Source organism: Cervus elaphus, chromosome 32, assembly GCF_910594005.1.
Source record: "Cervus elaphus chromosome 32, mCerEla1.1, whole genome shotgun sequence".
Lineage (NCBI taxonomy): Eukaryota > Metazoa > Chordata > Mammalia > Artiodactyla > Cervidae > Cervus > Cervus elaphus.
The window spans coordinates 48,755,717-48,769,223 of record NC_057846.1 but is presented as its reverse complement, the minus strand read 5'-3'; the positions used below and the strand labels follow the sequence as shown (position 1 = coordinate 48,769,223).

Genomic DNA, 13,507 nt, shown 5'->3' with positions numbered 1-13,507 from the left:
GCCGTATAACTACGGATAATAAAGAAAATTTCATTCTAAAAAGTCAGAGGAGTTCAGAAAAAAGATATCATGGTTTTCGTCTACCTCTTTATGAGGAAGCTGGGTGTTGTGTTTGTGGAGGTGGTGATTGATTATGAAGTCAGCTTGTGGACTTTACCACCAACCAGACTGTGAACTTGGCAAGTACGGGGACCCTGCCAGGTCTTAGCCATTCCCCGTGTCTTCCTTCCTAACGGACCCCCAAATGTGTTTGGCTATCTGTCTTTCTCCAACAGATCCCGAGGATGCAGTGACTCACCCCTAGCACTAGGAGAACATCCTGTTTCCATCTATGTTTCCTTAATGCTACTGAGCATATATTAATGAGTGCATTTGGCATTCAGGTGTCTTTGAATGCTCAAATCTTTTGCCTATTTTTTTAACGGAGTTGTTTGCCTTTTTATTGCTGAGTTGGAAGAGCTCTTTGTATATCCTTGATAAAAGTCCTTCCCGAGATAATATGTATTATAAATATTTTCTCCTGGTCTGTGGCTTGCCTTTTTTAAATATAGTGTCTTTCAAAGAGTAAAAAAAAAGAAAAGAGAGGGGTGGGCAAGGAGAGGGATTGGGGAAGGGAAAGAAGGGTGGGCTTCAGGAAGCAAGAGGGTCCCCATCCAGATTCCTCTCCTTGCCCTCAGCCAACCAATGAGTTCAGAAACACTTGGGACAAATACCACAGATATCCCTCATATGTGGAATCTAATATATGATACAAGTGATCTGATCTACAAAACAGAAACAGACACAAAAGCATAGAAAATAAATTTATGGTTACTGATGGGGAAAGGATGTGGAGGAGGGTTAAATTAGGAACTTGGGATTAGCACATGCAAACTACTATATACGAAACAAATAAAAAACAAAATCCTATTGTACAGCACGGGGAATTATATTCAATATCTTGTAATAAACCATAATGAAAAAGAATATGAAAAAGTATACATATGTATATGGACAGCCTTCCTGGTAGCTCAGCTGATAAAGAATCTCTGCAATGCAGGAGACCTGGGTTCGATCCCTGGGTCGGGAAGATCCCCTGGAGGAGGGCATGGCAACCCACTGCAGTGTTCTTGCCTGGAGGATCCCATGGACAGACGAGCCTGGTGGGCTACGGTCCACGGGGTCATAGAGTTGGACACAGCTGAAGGACTAACACACAGTGTTATTTGTTATTGGTCAGTGGGGCCTGTCACTAGATTCTGTAGATTTTGTAAGTGGAGAGGTTAATTTGAGGGGAGAAATGGGGAAGAACTTCTGTAAGTAATATCCCCCCATAGCCAATTGATTGCAGGTGCTTAGAAGTCAAAACGGCTTGAAGCCCTCAATTCTCTTTGCAGTGTGAGGGGTTTATGGACCCCCAAACCCCACAGCTAAATAGAAGTGTCAGAAGTCATCACAGACCAGGCACAGCTTTGAGGGGTGTTTTGAGTTGGTCACGGGAGGCAGCCTTCCAATAACAGCTGTTGTGAGAATGCTTATTAAATTGGGCTTAATTAAAGGGTATTCAACAACTAAAGAAATGACACAGTGAAATTCCAGCCATTTCCATACTATACTAAACGGTGCCTGGAGGTCTCCATCTTTTTTTTTGTTTGTTTAATTGGACTGTAGTTGGCTTACTAGGTTGTGTAGTTTTGGGTGTACAGCAAAGTGACTCAGCTATACATATACCTATATCCACTGTTTTTTGTTTTTGTTTTTTTTAGATTCTTGTCCCATATAGGTCATTACAGAATAGTGGGTAGAGGTCCCTGTTGATTATCTACTTTATATATGGTGTATATATGTTATATACTGTATATATTTACACACCAGTGTATACATGTTAATCCCAACCTCCTAGTTTATCCCTCCCTCCCTTTCCTCTCTGGTAACCATAGATTTGTTTTCTACATGTGTGACTCTGTTTTGTAAATAAGTTTGTTGGTATCCTTTTTTTTTATTTCACATATAACTGATATCATATGATATCTGTCTTTCTCTGTCTGACTTACTTCACTTATTATGATCATCTCTAGGTCCAAATGCTGCAAATGGCATTATTTTGTTCTTTTTTATGGCTGAGTAGTATTCCACTGTACATCTGTAACACATCTTCTTTATCCACTCCTCTGTCTGGTGGTCCTTGCCTTAACCTGAGACTTTACAAGCTGAAGTGTACATCCTTAGTGAAACAGTCCACACGAGGCCCATATATTATCACCTGAAGAAAAATAACTTCTGCTGTTTTCTAAAGAAAGGGGCAGAGAGTCTCTTACTGGGAAGAGTAGGAACCAGTGTGTGTCTCACTCTGACTCTTTCCTTCAAAACGGCGTGCATTTCTGGGCTGGGCCTCAGGAAGGTCATTGTTTGTGGGTCATTGCATACTTACTTGTGGTGGGCAGGCTCATGCCCTCTCCCAGAGATGTCCCATCCTGGACACCCCTGGTAGTACAGTGGATAAGAATCTTCCCGCCAATGGGGAGGACACAGGTTCAATTCCTGGTCCAGGAAGATCCCACTTACTTAAGAGCAACTAAGCCTGTGCACCCCAACGACTGAGCCCGTGCTCTGCAACAAGAGAAGCCACCACAATGCGAAGTCCATGCACCCCAACTAGAGAGTGGCCCCCACTCGCCACAGCTAGAGAAAGCCCGCACGCAATACATACGCAAATAACAGTAACAGATTTCTCCTTCTAATGCCTGAAACCCACGCGTATGTTAAGTCACAAAGCAATGCGGGGTTAAGGGTGCAGGTAGAATAAGTTTGCTGATCGGCTGACCTTGCCATGGTGCGTGGTGTGATCACAAGGGTCCGTTTAACATAAGAGGGAGGGCAGTGAGCCTGAGAGGCAGAGAGATGGCAAGATGAGATGGACTTGACCAGACATTGTGGGTTCTGAAGATGGACAGAGCGTGAGCCAAGGCCCTGGGGCAGCCTCTGGAAGCTGGGGGAGGCCAGAAAACAGGTTCCCCTCTCACGGCCCTGGAAAGGCCCGCAGCCCCGTTGACGCCTTGATTTTAAATCTGGAGAGAGCCGTGCTAGACCTCTGACCTACAGAACTGTAAGACAGCAAGTGTGCCTTTTGGGACGCCACCAGGTCGTGGCCACTGGTTACGGCAGCGGTGGGCACTCCCGCAGAGTTGTGCTGCGGTCTGCGTGTGTCCGGGTCTCCCTCCCACCCAGACCCCCCCAGCTCTGCTTCTCCCCACTGTGGCCCTTTATGAGTCACTCATAAAGTGCTTCTCAATGGGGGCCATCTGGCCACAGCTAGAGATATTTTGGATGCGTGATTGAGTGAAAGTTGCTTTGTCGTGTCTGATTCTTTGCAACCCCGAATTCTCCAGGCCAGAATACTGGAGTGGGTAGCCTTTCCCTTCTCCAGGGGACCTTCCCAACGCAGGGATGGAACCCCAGTCTCCTGCATTGCAGGCAGATTCTTTGCCATCTGAGCCACCAGAGATATTTTGTCACATTTGGGAGCTGGGAGTTTGCTACTGGCATCTCTAGAGGGTAGAAGCCTGGGATGCTGCTAAACACCCTGTAACGCACAGGACAACGCCCCCCGCCACCCACCAAAGAATTATCCAGCCCCAGATGCCAATAGCATCACTATAGCCAATAGCCAATATCCAGCCCCAAATGCCAATAGCATCACTCCTGGAAAACCCCGCTCAACACACACATCAGCTATACAACAGAATAGATGGGCTTGGGGGAGAGGGGCCTACGTTCAACCCCCTTCCTTCATCCCTCCCCCTGCCTTTTTTTGAGTGGGTGGGGAGATGGGGCAAGAATGTTGTCTTGCTTTGTTTACGCCATGCATTCCCAAGTGGGTAAGGTAATAGTGCCTCCAAGGGGATGAAAACTGGTTTTTGAGGGGCAAAAAAGATACAAATATTACAATGGTCTGTGGCCCTCTGAAACTCAAGCCCACCTGACAAAATCTTATTCCTTGGTATTTCATTTTTTGCATTACAGACAATTTAAATGATATTTGGTTTTTTCCCCTTAGGTGAGTGACAATGAAAAAAAAAGTTGAGAAACATCGCCTTCCACTGAAGTGTTGGTCTTCTCCAGCAATGTTTTTTTCTTCTGATCTTTTGTTTTTTTGTTGGGTTCAAGGGAAAAGTAGCCATAAGCTTTTAGAGTAGTTGCTGTATTGTGTAGCAAAGAACATGATTAAATGTTTTTGCAAGCTAGAAAATTGTTTAAAATATGTATGCTTGTGGATTTTAAAAAAATGGACATAAAGATATACAAACATGTCATTCAAATGCTAACATCTAATTTAAGATGTTTTCTCCTGTTTTTTCACCTCTTCTTCTAGGACAGGTCATTAATTTGAAGAAGGAAAATCTAGTAGAATGCCACAGAAATGAATATAATCACAAATACTGGACATTCTAAAATAGAATATTTTCAGTTTCACACCACAAAATACTCTTGTTTTCTATTAAGAGTACTTCAAAATTTACCTATTTATATATTATTTATTAACACGCTTAGGGAAGGTTTCCTTCTTTTTTTTTTTTTCCCAACGACATCAGTAGTTGAATGGACGGAGGTTAAGAGAGGTTTCTAAAGTTAGCTCAATCTCCCGGCCCCGATTGCTGGCCTGTCTGCTCGCTGAGGCCCCGCGTAAGACCATGTACTGGCGCCGCGCAGGGCTGGTGGGGACTCGGCTCGTCCGGGTCAGGAGCAGCTCAGTGGGCCGGCTTGAGGGGCCAGTGGGAATTTCAGGCTCCGGGATGGGGAACAGCACATCGTCACCTTTGGGAAACGCAGCAACTGCTCCCGTGAATCAGATCCAAGAAACCATTTCTAATAATCGTGTGGTGATTTTCTCCCAAACATCCTGTTCTTACTGTATGATGGCAAAAAACTTCTCCATGACATGAATGTTAACTATAAAGTGGTGGAATTGGACATGCTTGAATACAGAAGTCAGTTTCAAGACGCTCTTCACAAAATGACTGGTGAAAGAACTGTACCACGAATATTTGTCAATGGAACTTTTATTGGAGGTGCAACTGACACTCTAGGCTTCACAAAGAAGGGAAATTGCTTCCACTAGTTCACCAGTGTCATTTAAAAAAAGTAAGAGGGAAGAACTTTAGTGATGGAAGTGCATACAACTTTGCTAGTAATATATCACTATATATTTAAAATGATGTTGCCTGATAATACCTTTTAAATATTTGAAGGTGTTTTAAATATATGAATTATCTTCATGAAAAGGTTGTAAAAATAATAAACAATAAATCACTATGGAAACAAAAATAAACAAATAAAGTTAGCTCAAGATAAGGCAAAGTAATGACCAGAACTTTATATTAGCCCAGAAGAAATGCAGAGGGTTTGTATTTGTGTGTGTGCAATAAGGAAGCACAAATCTGACTCCATATTGGATCCATTTCTTTTACTTTACCTTTCCATTGCTTTTGTTACAAAAGGGATGTGCCTATAAACTTAAATTATACACAGAGGCCCATCTCTGGGAATTCCGCCTCCAGGGTCATGAGCATTAAGCTAGAATATCTTTGTTTAACTCACAGGAAACATCCTAACCAGGCCCATCTGTGAATGACTGCAGGGCGGAAAAATTGGACACGTTCCCACTAGAGGCTGATGGAACTGGGAAATGTTTGACTTGACTCCCTTCCCCTTTAGTACAGAAGGACCCTGAATTCTAACTCAGGAAGGATGGGTCTTTGGGGGCATGAGCCTACCGTCTTCTGTCAGCTGGCTTTCCAAATAAAGTCACTATTCCTCAGGGCCTCCCTGGTGGTCCAGTGGCTAAGACTCCAAGTTCCTGATGAAGGGGGCCAGGGTTCAATCCCTGGTCAGGGAACTAGACCCCACATGCTGCAACTAAGAGTTTGCATGCCGCAACCAAAGACCCTGCATGTTGCAATGACGATCAAAGATTCCGAGTGCCACAACTAAGACGGCACAGTCAAAAAAATAATCAAAAATAAAGACACAGGCGAGCAGGGGGCGGGCGGACATCTTGGGATCCGGAGAGTGGCCGGGCCGACCGAGCAGAGGGCCGCGGACACCAGGTCTCTTCTCAGAGCGATGGGCTGCGAAGACTGAACTGCCGCCATGATTGGAGGCTTATTCATCTATAATCACAAGGGGGAGGTGCTCATCTCCCGGGTCTACCGAGATGACATCGGAGATCCTAGATTTTGGCTACCCACAGAACTCGGAGACAGGTGCACTGAAAACCTTCATCACCCAACAGGGCATCAAGAGCCAGCATCAGACAAAAGAAGAGCAGTCTCAGATCACCAGCCAGGTGACCGGGCAGATTGGCTGGCGGCGGGAGGGCATCAAGTATCGCCGGAATGAGCTCTTCCTGGATGTGCTGGAGAGTGTGAACCTCCTCATGTCCCCGCAAGGGCAGGTCCTAAGCGCCCATGTGTCAGGCCGGGTGGTGATGAAGAGCTATCTGAGTGGCATGCCTGAGTGCAAGTTTGGAATGAATGACAAGATCGTCATTGAGAAGCAAGGCAAAGGCACAGCTGATGAAACAAGCAAGAGCGGGAAGCAATCAATTGCCATTGATGACTGCACCTTCCACCAGTGTGTGCGACTCAGCAAGTTTGATTCTGAACGCAGCATCAGCTTTATCCCACCAGATGGAGAATTTGAACTCATGAGGTATCGCACCACCAAGGACATCATCCTTCCTTTTCGCGTGATCCCACTAGTTCGGGAAGTGGGACGCACCAAGCTGGAGGTCAAGGTGGTCATTAAGTCTAACTTCAAACCCTCACTACTGGCTCAGAAGATTGAGGTGCGGATCCCAACCCCACTGAACACTAGCGGGGTGCAGGTAATCTGCATGAAGGGGAAGGCCAAGTATAAGGCCAGCGAGAACGCCATCGTGTGGAAGATCAAGCGCATGGCAGGCATGAAGGAATCCCAAATCAGCGCTGAGATTGAGCTGCTGCCCACCAACGACAAGAAGAAATGGGCTCGACCCCCCATTTCAATGAACTTTGAGGTGCCATTCGCACCTTCTGGCCTCAAGGTGCGCTACTTGAAGGTGTTTGAACCGAAGCTGAACTACAGCGACCACGATGTCATCAAATGGGTGCGCTACATTGGCCGCAGCGGCATTTATGAGACCCGCTGCTAGCTGCCTGGTGGCCGCTAGCCCACCTCTCCACCCACCCTCTTCCACAGGTCTGGGTGCCCTCGGCCACCACACATCAGTGTCTCCTCCCTCCTGCTTTGCTGCCTTCCCTTTGCACCAGCCCCTGAGTCTAGGTCTGGACCAACCACATTGCAAGTGGGACTGGTGGAGCAGTCCCTGGGCTCCCTGAACGGGGTGGTTTCAGAGGCTCCTGCTCCACCATCCATCTGCCTGCCCTAGCCCACTGCCAGGCTCTTGAGTTCTGTGACCAAAGCCAAGTGGGCTCCTTCTCCTCCCCTCTCCTATGGCCACATCTCTGGAGTGGGAGGGTTGGCTGCCCCTCACCTCGGAGCTCCCCCAAAGGCCAGTAACGGATCCCCAGCCCTCAATTCCTACTCTGCTTTGGGATAGTGTGAGCTTCATTTTGTACACGTGTGACTTCGTCCAGTTATAAACCTAATAAACTGTGTAGAATGGAAAAAAAATAAATAAATAAAGACACATGTAAGTTGCTCTTCCTTGCCCCCAAAATTTGTCTCTCGATCAGGCCTGTCGTTCAGCGGGCAGTGCGTCATCTGCGCTTTCTTCCTGCCACATTCACGTGCAGAAACCTTTTTTTCACGAAGAGAAATGAAACATCTTTGTACCTTTCCTCACCTCCAGACAAGCCACTCCAACGGACCAAAAGCAAACAGCAAGCGTAATTGCATCCTTAACGTTTTGTCCCGGGTCTGCAGTGAGAAGGAAGCCTGCCCCTTGGGCAGCTGTGGCCCGTGCTGTCCTTCACAAGTGCGGAACGACACTTGTAATACTGATTCTTATACTGAATGATTGAAGGATTGCTCGAGTTGTTCGAATGATGTCATTCTGCTGCAGTTCCTCTGGCTATTTGGCTTTCATACTGCAAATGTGCTAAAAATTTAGGTCCCAGCTTGAACTTTTATTTATGCTGAGGTCAGCCGTGTGGGTTGCCTCATTATACAGAGCCTGCAGGGGCGACCCTTCTGGGCAGGCAGCCAGCACTCTCCAGTCAGCAGGAACAATTTGAGCTCAACTTACAAAGCAAAAGAGAGGGGTGGTTGATCTATAAAGACCAGCTCTGCAAGAATTAGTGCAAAATGGTGATCAGTCACAATTTGCCCATCTTCCTGAGAGAATAAAACACTCTTCAGAGATTGTATCCCTCTTCTTTCAATGAAAGCATCCACTCTTGTTCTCTTATTTAAAAAAAAAAATTCAGACTATCAGAAGACTTATTATCTAATGTTGATAGATTCGATAGATAAAATTTAATAAAAGATTGCTTAAGGGATGCATGTAATAAGTGATTTCTATATCCTGGGGAGACTGTAAGGTTAAAACGTGCTGACTGCCCCCAAGGACCCCATCCAGTCTCATTCATTCACTTTTTCTTTTGACCCTTGAAAGGTGATCTGAGATTTCTAGGTCCTTTAGGTTGTTTTTGCAGGTTATGCAAGCACAGATGAACTGGGTAAAGTCAGCATTCTAGTAGTGGAATTCTGCTTCTTTGTTGCTACGGAAGACTTTCCATCCACCAGAATGTAGGCTCAAATGAGCCCTGAGCATTGCTTTTCCCTTCCTCGTCTTACTGCAGTGATGAAGCGTCTGTGTTTGGTGTCTGTATTTGTTCTCTGTTGCTTCTATAACAAGGAACCACAATGCAGTGTCATAACACAACACAAATTTTATGATCTTCCAGTTTCAGAGGTCAGAAGTCCAAAGAGGGTCTTGAGAGGTGAAAATCCAGGTATTGACAAGGCTGTGTTTCTTTCCAGAGCATCTAGGGGAAGACATTTTTGTCCTTTCCAGCTTCCAGAGATTGCCCCCTTCCTCGTTGGTGGTTCGCTTCCATCTTCAAAGCCAGCAGTGGCCAGCCAGGTCTTTCTCAGCCTGCCCCATCATACACTGACTTTCTGCCCAGTAATTCCTCATTTAAAGAACCCGGGTGATTACACTGGCCCACCTGCATAACCCAGGCTAACCTCTTAGGTTTAAGGTCAGCTGATGTGCAACTTGAATGCCATCTGCAAGCTTAATCCCTGCTATAGTGAATGTAAGAAGCTCAGAGTTTCCGGGGAATTATGGCACGGTGGTGCATGCCTTTGGGTGCGTTGCTCTGCTTGCCGCCGTGTCTTTGACTGTCAGGCAGTAATGAAACCATTTAAACTTCAACCAGATTGCTCTCTCAGTGCTCAGCAAAGCTCTCCCTTCTTTCTCGTTTAGACACATCTGCACAGACTTCACCTTCCCAGATCGCGTGTTCCTTTCTCCCATCTCTGTTCACGCACTAGGTCCCCTCCTGAACTGCCTGCCCCCACCATCTGAATTTCTACTCGTCCTTCAATCACAAGACACCTCTTTAGTGATGGCATTTCTGACTCTTCCATGACATTTGTTCCTTCTTCCATTACAGGTCTTTCTTTACACCATTCATTTGTCTATTCACAAGTATTTATTCAGAAAAAAAAATGTATTGAGGAATACACATGTGTCAGAAGAATGAAATGCACCAGTGAACAAGATGGTAAGTCCCTGCTCCCGTGTATTCCGTATTTTAGTAGTGGGGATAATACACAGGTACATAAGAGGAATAGTTTCAGGCAGTGGCAAGAACTGTGCAGCAAGGGTGGAATTAAATAGAAATCGGGCCTTTCTCCAGAAGGGGAGGACGTTGAGATACAATGTGGAGGACAGGAGTCAGCTTATGATGATCTGAGGGAAAAGTATCCCAGGCAGAGGAAGAGCACATGTAAATGTCCTGAGTTGGGTATGAGCTTGGGAGGCTGGCGATGAGGAAAGGAGGCCAGGGAAGCGGGAAGTCAGAGAGAGCGGAAGGTGAGGTATTTTTTTATTTTTATTTTTAACATTTTGGCCATGCTGCATGGCCTATGGGATCTTAGTTTCCTGACCAGGGATCAAACCCTTGCCTCCTGCAGTAGAAGCTAGGAGTCCTAACCACTGGACTGCCAGGGAATTCCCTAGAGTTTAAAAAAAAATAGAAACCAATAGGCTACAAAAAAAATTCATAATGACTATAAAATAAAACTGACAATGGCTAAAACTAAACATGATAAGATTTGTTGTTGACTCAAAAATAACAGAATTAAATCTTGGCAAATGAAAATCTGCAAAACTTGGTTAGGCAGATGGACAAAATAAGTCATTGACAGAAATCTTAATAGTTGAAACTCTGATTGGGGAAAAAAATAATCAATGAATCAACTCTTTTAAGATTTTGAGGGAGAAATTTGATTTTTATGAAAAGAGTTCCAGCAAACAAAAGTGAAAATGGGAACAATTTGAAATAGCTTAACTTCACCATACACAAAACTGGTTAATTATTGATTAGTTCAGCAATAAATTATTCAAATCAAGTTGGCCTAATGGATTTGTCCAGTTAATACTTTCCTGCTGAAAATTTATCAATGTCAGGATAATTCTGACTAAAATGTATTCATAAGCTTGTCAAAGAATCAACTCTCTATGGGTTTAAAGTGACTGCCATTAAAAAATCTTACGGAATAGTGCTGGGTGAAGTGAGTCACACAGAGAAGAATGTCACTCCTATGTGGAATCTAAAATAAATGATACGGATGAACTTATTTACAGAACAGGGACAGACTCACAGACATGCAGACAAACTTATGGTTCCCAAAGGAGAGGGGGCAAGGATGGAGGGATGACTTGGGAGACTGGGATGGACACACACACTGCTGTATATAGATGCTGCGATCACTCAGCTAGAGCCAGACATCCTGGGATGCAAAGTCAAGTGGGCCTTTGGAAGCATCACTGTGAACAGGGCTGATGGAGGTGATGGAATTCCAGTTGAGCTACTTCAAGTCCTAAAAGATGATGCTGTGAAAGTGCTACCCTCAATATGCCAGCAAATTTGGAAAACTCAGCAGTGCCTACAAGACTGGAAAAGGTCAGTTTTCATTCCAATCCCAAAGAAATGCAATTCCAAAGAATGCTCAAACTACCGCACAATTGCATTCATCTCACACGCTAGTAAAGTAATGTTCAAAATTCTCCAAGCCAGGCTTCAACAGTACATGAACCGTGAACTTCCAGATGTTCAAGCTGGACTAAGAAAAGGCAGAGGAACCAGAGATCAAATTACAACATCAGTTGGATCATTGAAAAAGCAAGAGAGTTCCAGGAAAACATCTGCCTTATTGACTACATCAAAGTCTTTGACTGTGTGGATCGCAACAAACTGTGGAAAATTCTTCAAGAGATGGGAATATCAGACCACCTGACCTGCCTCCTGAGAAACTTGTATGCAGGTCAGGAAGCAACAGTTAGAACTGGACATGGAACAACAGACTGGTTCCAAATCAGGAAAGGAGTACATCAAGGCTGTATATTGTCACCCTGATTATTTAACTTATATGCAGAGTACATCATGCGAAATGCCTGGCTGAATGAAGCACAAAGTGGAATCAAGATTGCTGGGAGAAATATCAATAACCTCAGATATGCAGATGACACCACCCTTATGGCAGAAAGCGAAGAAGAACTAAAGAGCCTCTTGATGAAAGTGAAAGAGGAGAGTGAAAAAGTTGGCTTAAAGGTCAACATTCAGAAAACTAAGATCATGGCATCCGGCCCCATCACTTCATGGCAAATAGATGGGGAAACAATGGAAACAGTGTCAGACTTTATTTTTCTGGGCTCCAAAATCACTGCAGATGGTAACTGCAGCCATAACATTAAAAGACGCTTGCTCCTTGGAAGAAAAGTTATGACCAACCTAGACAGCATATTAAAAAGCAGAGACATTACTTTGCTGACAAAGGTCTGTCTAGTCAAGGCTATGGTTTTTCCAGTGATCATGTATGGATGTGAGAATTGGACTATAAAGAAAGCTGGTCGCCAAAAAATTGATGCTTTTGAACCGTGGTGTTGGTGAAGATTCTTGAGAGTTCCTTGGAATGCAGTCCATCCTAAAGGAAATCAGTCCTGAATATTCATTGGAAGGATTGATGCTGAAGCTGAAACTCCAATACTTTGGTCACTTGATGTGAAGAACTGACTCATTGGAAAAGACCCTGATGCTGGGAAAGATTGAAGGTGGGAGGAGAACGGGACGACAGAAGATGAGATGGTTGGATGGCATCACCGACTTGATGGACATGAGTTTGGGTAAACTCTGGGAGTTGGTGATGGACAGGGAAGCCTGGCGTGCTGCAGTCCATGGGGTCGCAAAGAGTTGGACACAACTGAGCAACTGAACTGAACTGAACTGATGTATAAAAAGGACAACTAAAAGGAATCTGCTGTGTAGTACATGGAATTCTACTCATTACTCTGTTATGGCCTATATGGGAAAAATATTTTTTAAAAAGAGAGTGGATCTATGTATATGTATAACTGAATCATTTTCCGTACACCTGAAACTAACACAGCATTGTGAATTAACTTTACTCCAATAAAACTGTTTAAAAATCCCATAGGTTTCAGTACTATAAATAAAACACACAACTAAAAATGACTTACTCTATAGCACAGTGAACTCTACTCAATACTCTGTAATGACCTATACGGGAAAAGAATCTTAAAAAGAGTGGATACAGGTATACGTGTAACTGAAACACTTTGCTGTACATCTGAAACTAACACAACATTGCAAATCAACTGTACTTCAATGAACTTTAAAAAAAAAAATCCCATAGGTTTTAAGGCTAAACTGTCAAAATCAAAATGGTAAACTCCAAAGTTTTAAAAATGTAAAAATAGATTTTAACTCATATTTTCAAGTATTTTTAATTCATATTTTTGTTATAGTACTAATAAAAATTTTGAAACATTTGTGAAAATATACAAAGTAAAAAGAAAAAATTATCCATAATATCATTGAAACAAAATGATTGTAAATCTTTTGATATATTCTCCCAATCTTTTTTATGTACACATATTTTTTAAAAATAGTTGTAATACTATTTCATAGGCAATTTTCACACTGATTTTGTCACTTAACAGTAAATTATCAATATTTTCATGTTATTATTTCACCTTCATAAACATTCTTTTTAAAGACTGAGGAGAATTCAAATTTTCTTATGTTTGGGCAGTTAAAGATTTGCCAGATTTACAGTAATGTATTGTTGTCGTTCAGTCGCTCAGTTGTGTCTGACTCTTTGCAACCCCATGGACTGTAGCACGCCAGGCTTCCCTGTCCATCACCAACTCCCAGAGCTTACTCAAACTCATGTCCATTGAGTCGGTGATGCCATCCAACCACCTCCTCTTCTGTTGTCCCCTTCTCCTCCTGCCTTCAATCTTTCCCAGCATCAGGGTCTTTTCCAATGAGTT

At 43.8% G+C, this 13,507-nt stretch overlaps 1 protein-coding gene and 1 pseudogene across 1 annotated transcript; both read left to right on the top strand.

The window, feature by feature from the left end:
• The first annotated feature begins 4,637 nt into the window (after positions 1–4,637).
• On the top strand, positions 4,638–5,552 carry LOC122687908 (annotated as a pseudogene).
• Positions 5,553–6,012: 460 nt separating this feature from the next.
• LOC122688026 (AP-2 complex subunit mu-like) lies at positions 6,013–7,653 on the top strand. Its single transcript, XM_043893834.1, has one exon. The coding sequence runs from the start codon at positions 6,194–6,196 to the stop codon at positions 7,169–7,171; it is 978 nt and encodes a 325-aa protein (XP_043749769.1). The 5' UTR covers positions 6,013–6,193; the 3' UTR covers positions 7,172–7,653.
• The last annotated feature ends 5,854 nt before the right edge of the window (positions 7,654–13,507 follow it).

What these genes read in the sequence shown, in the direction of transcription:
- LOC122688026 (XM_043893834.1), top strand. Translation starts at nt 6,194, where the DNA reads ATGACATCGGAGATCCTAGATTTTGGCTACCCACAGAACTCGGAGACA.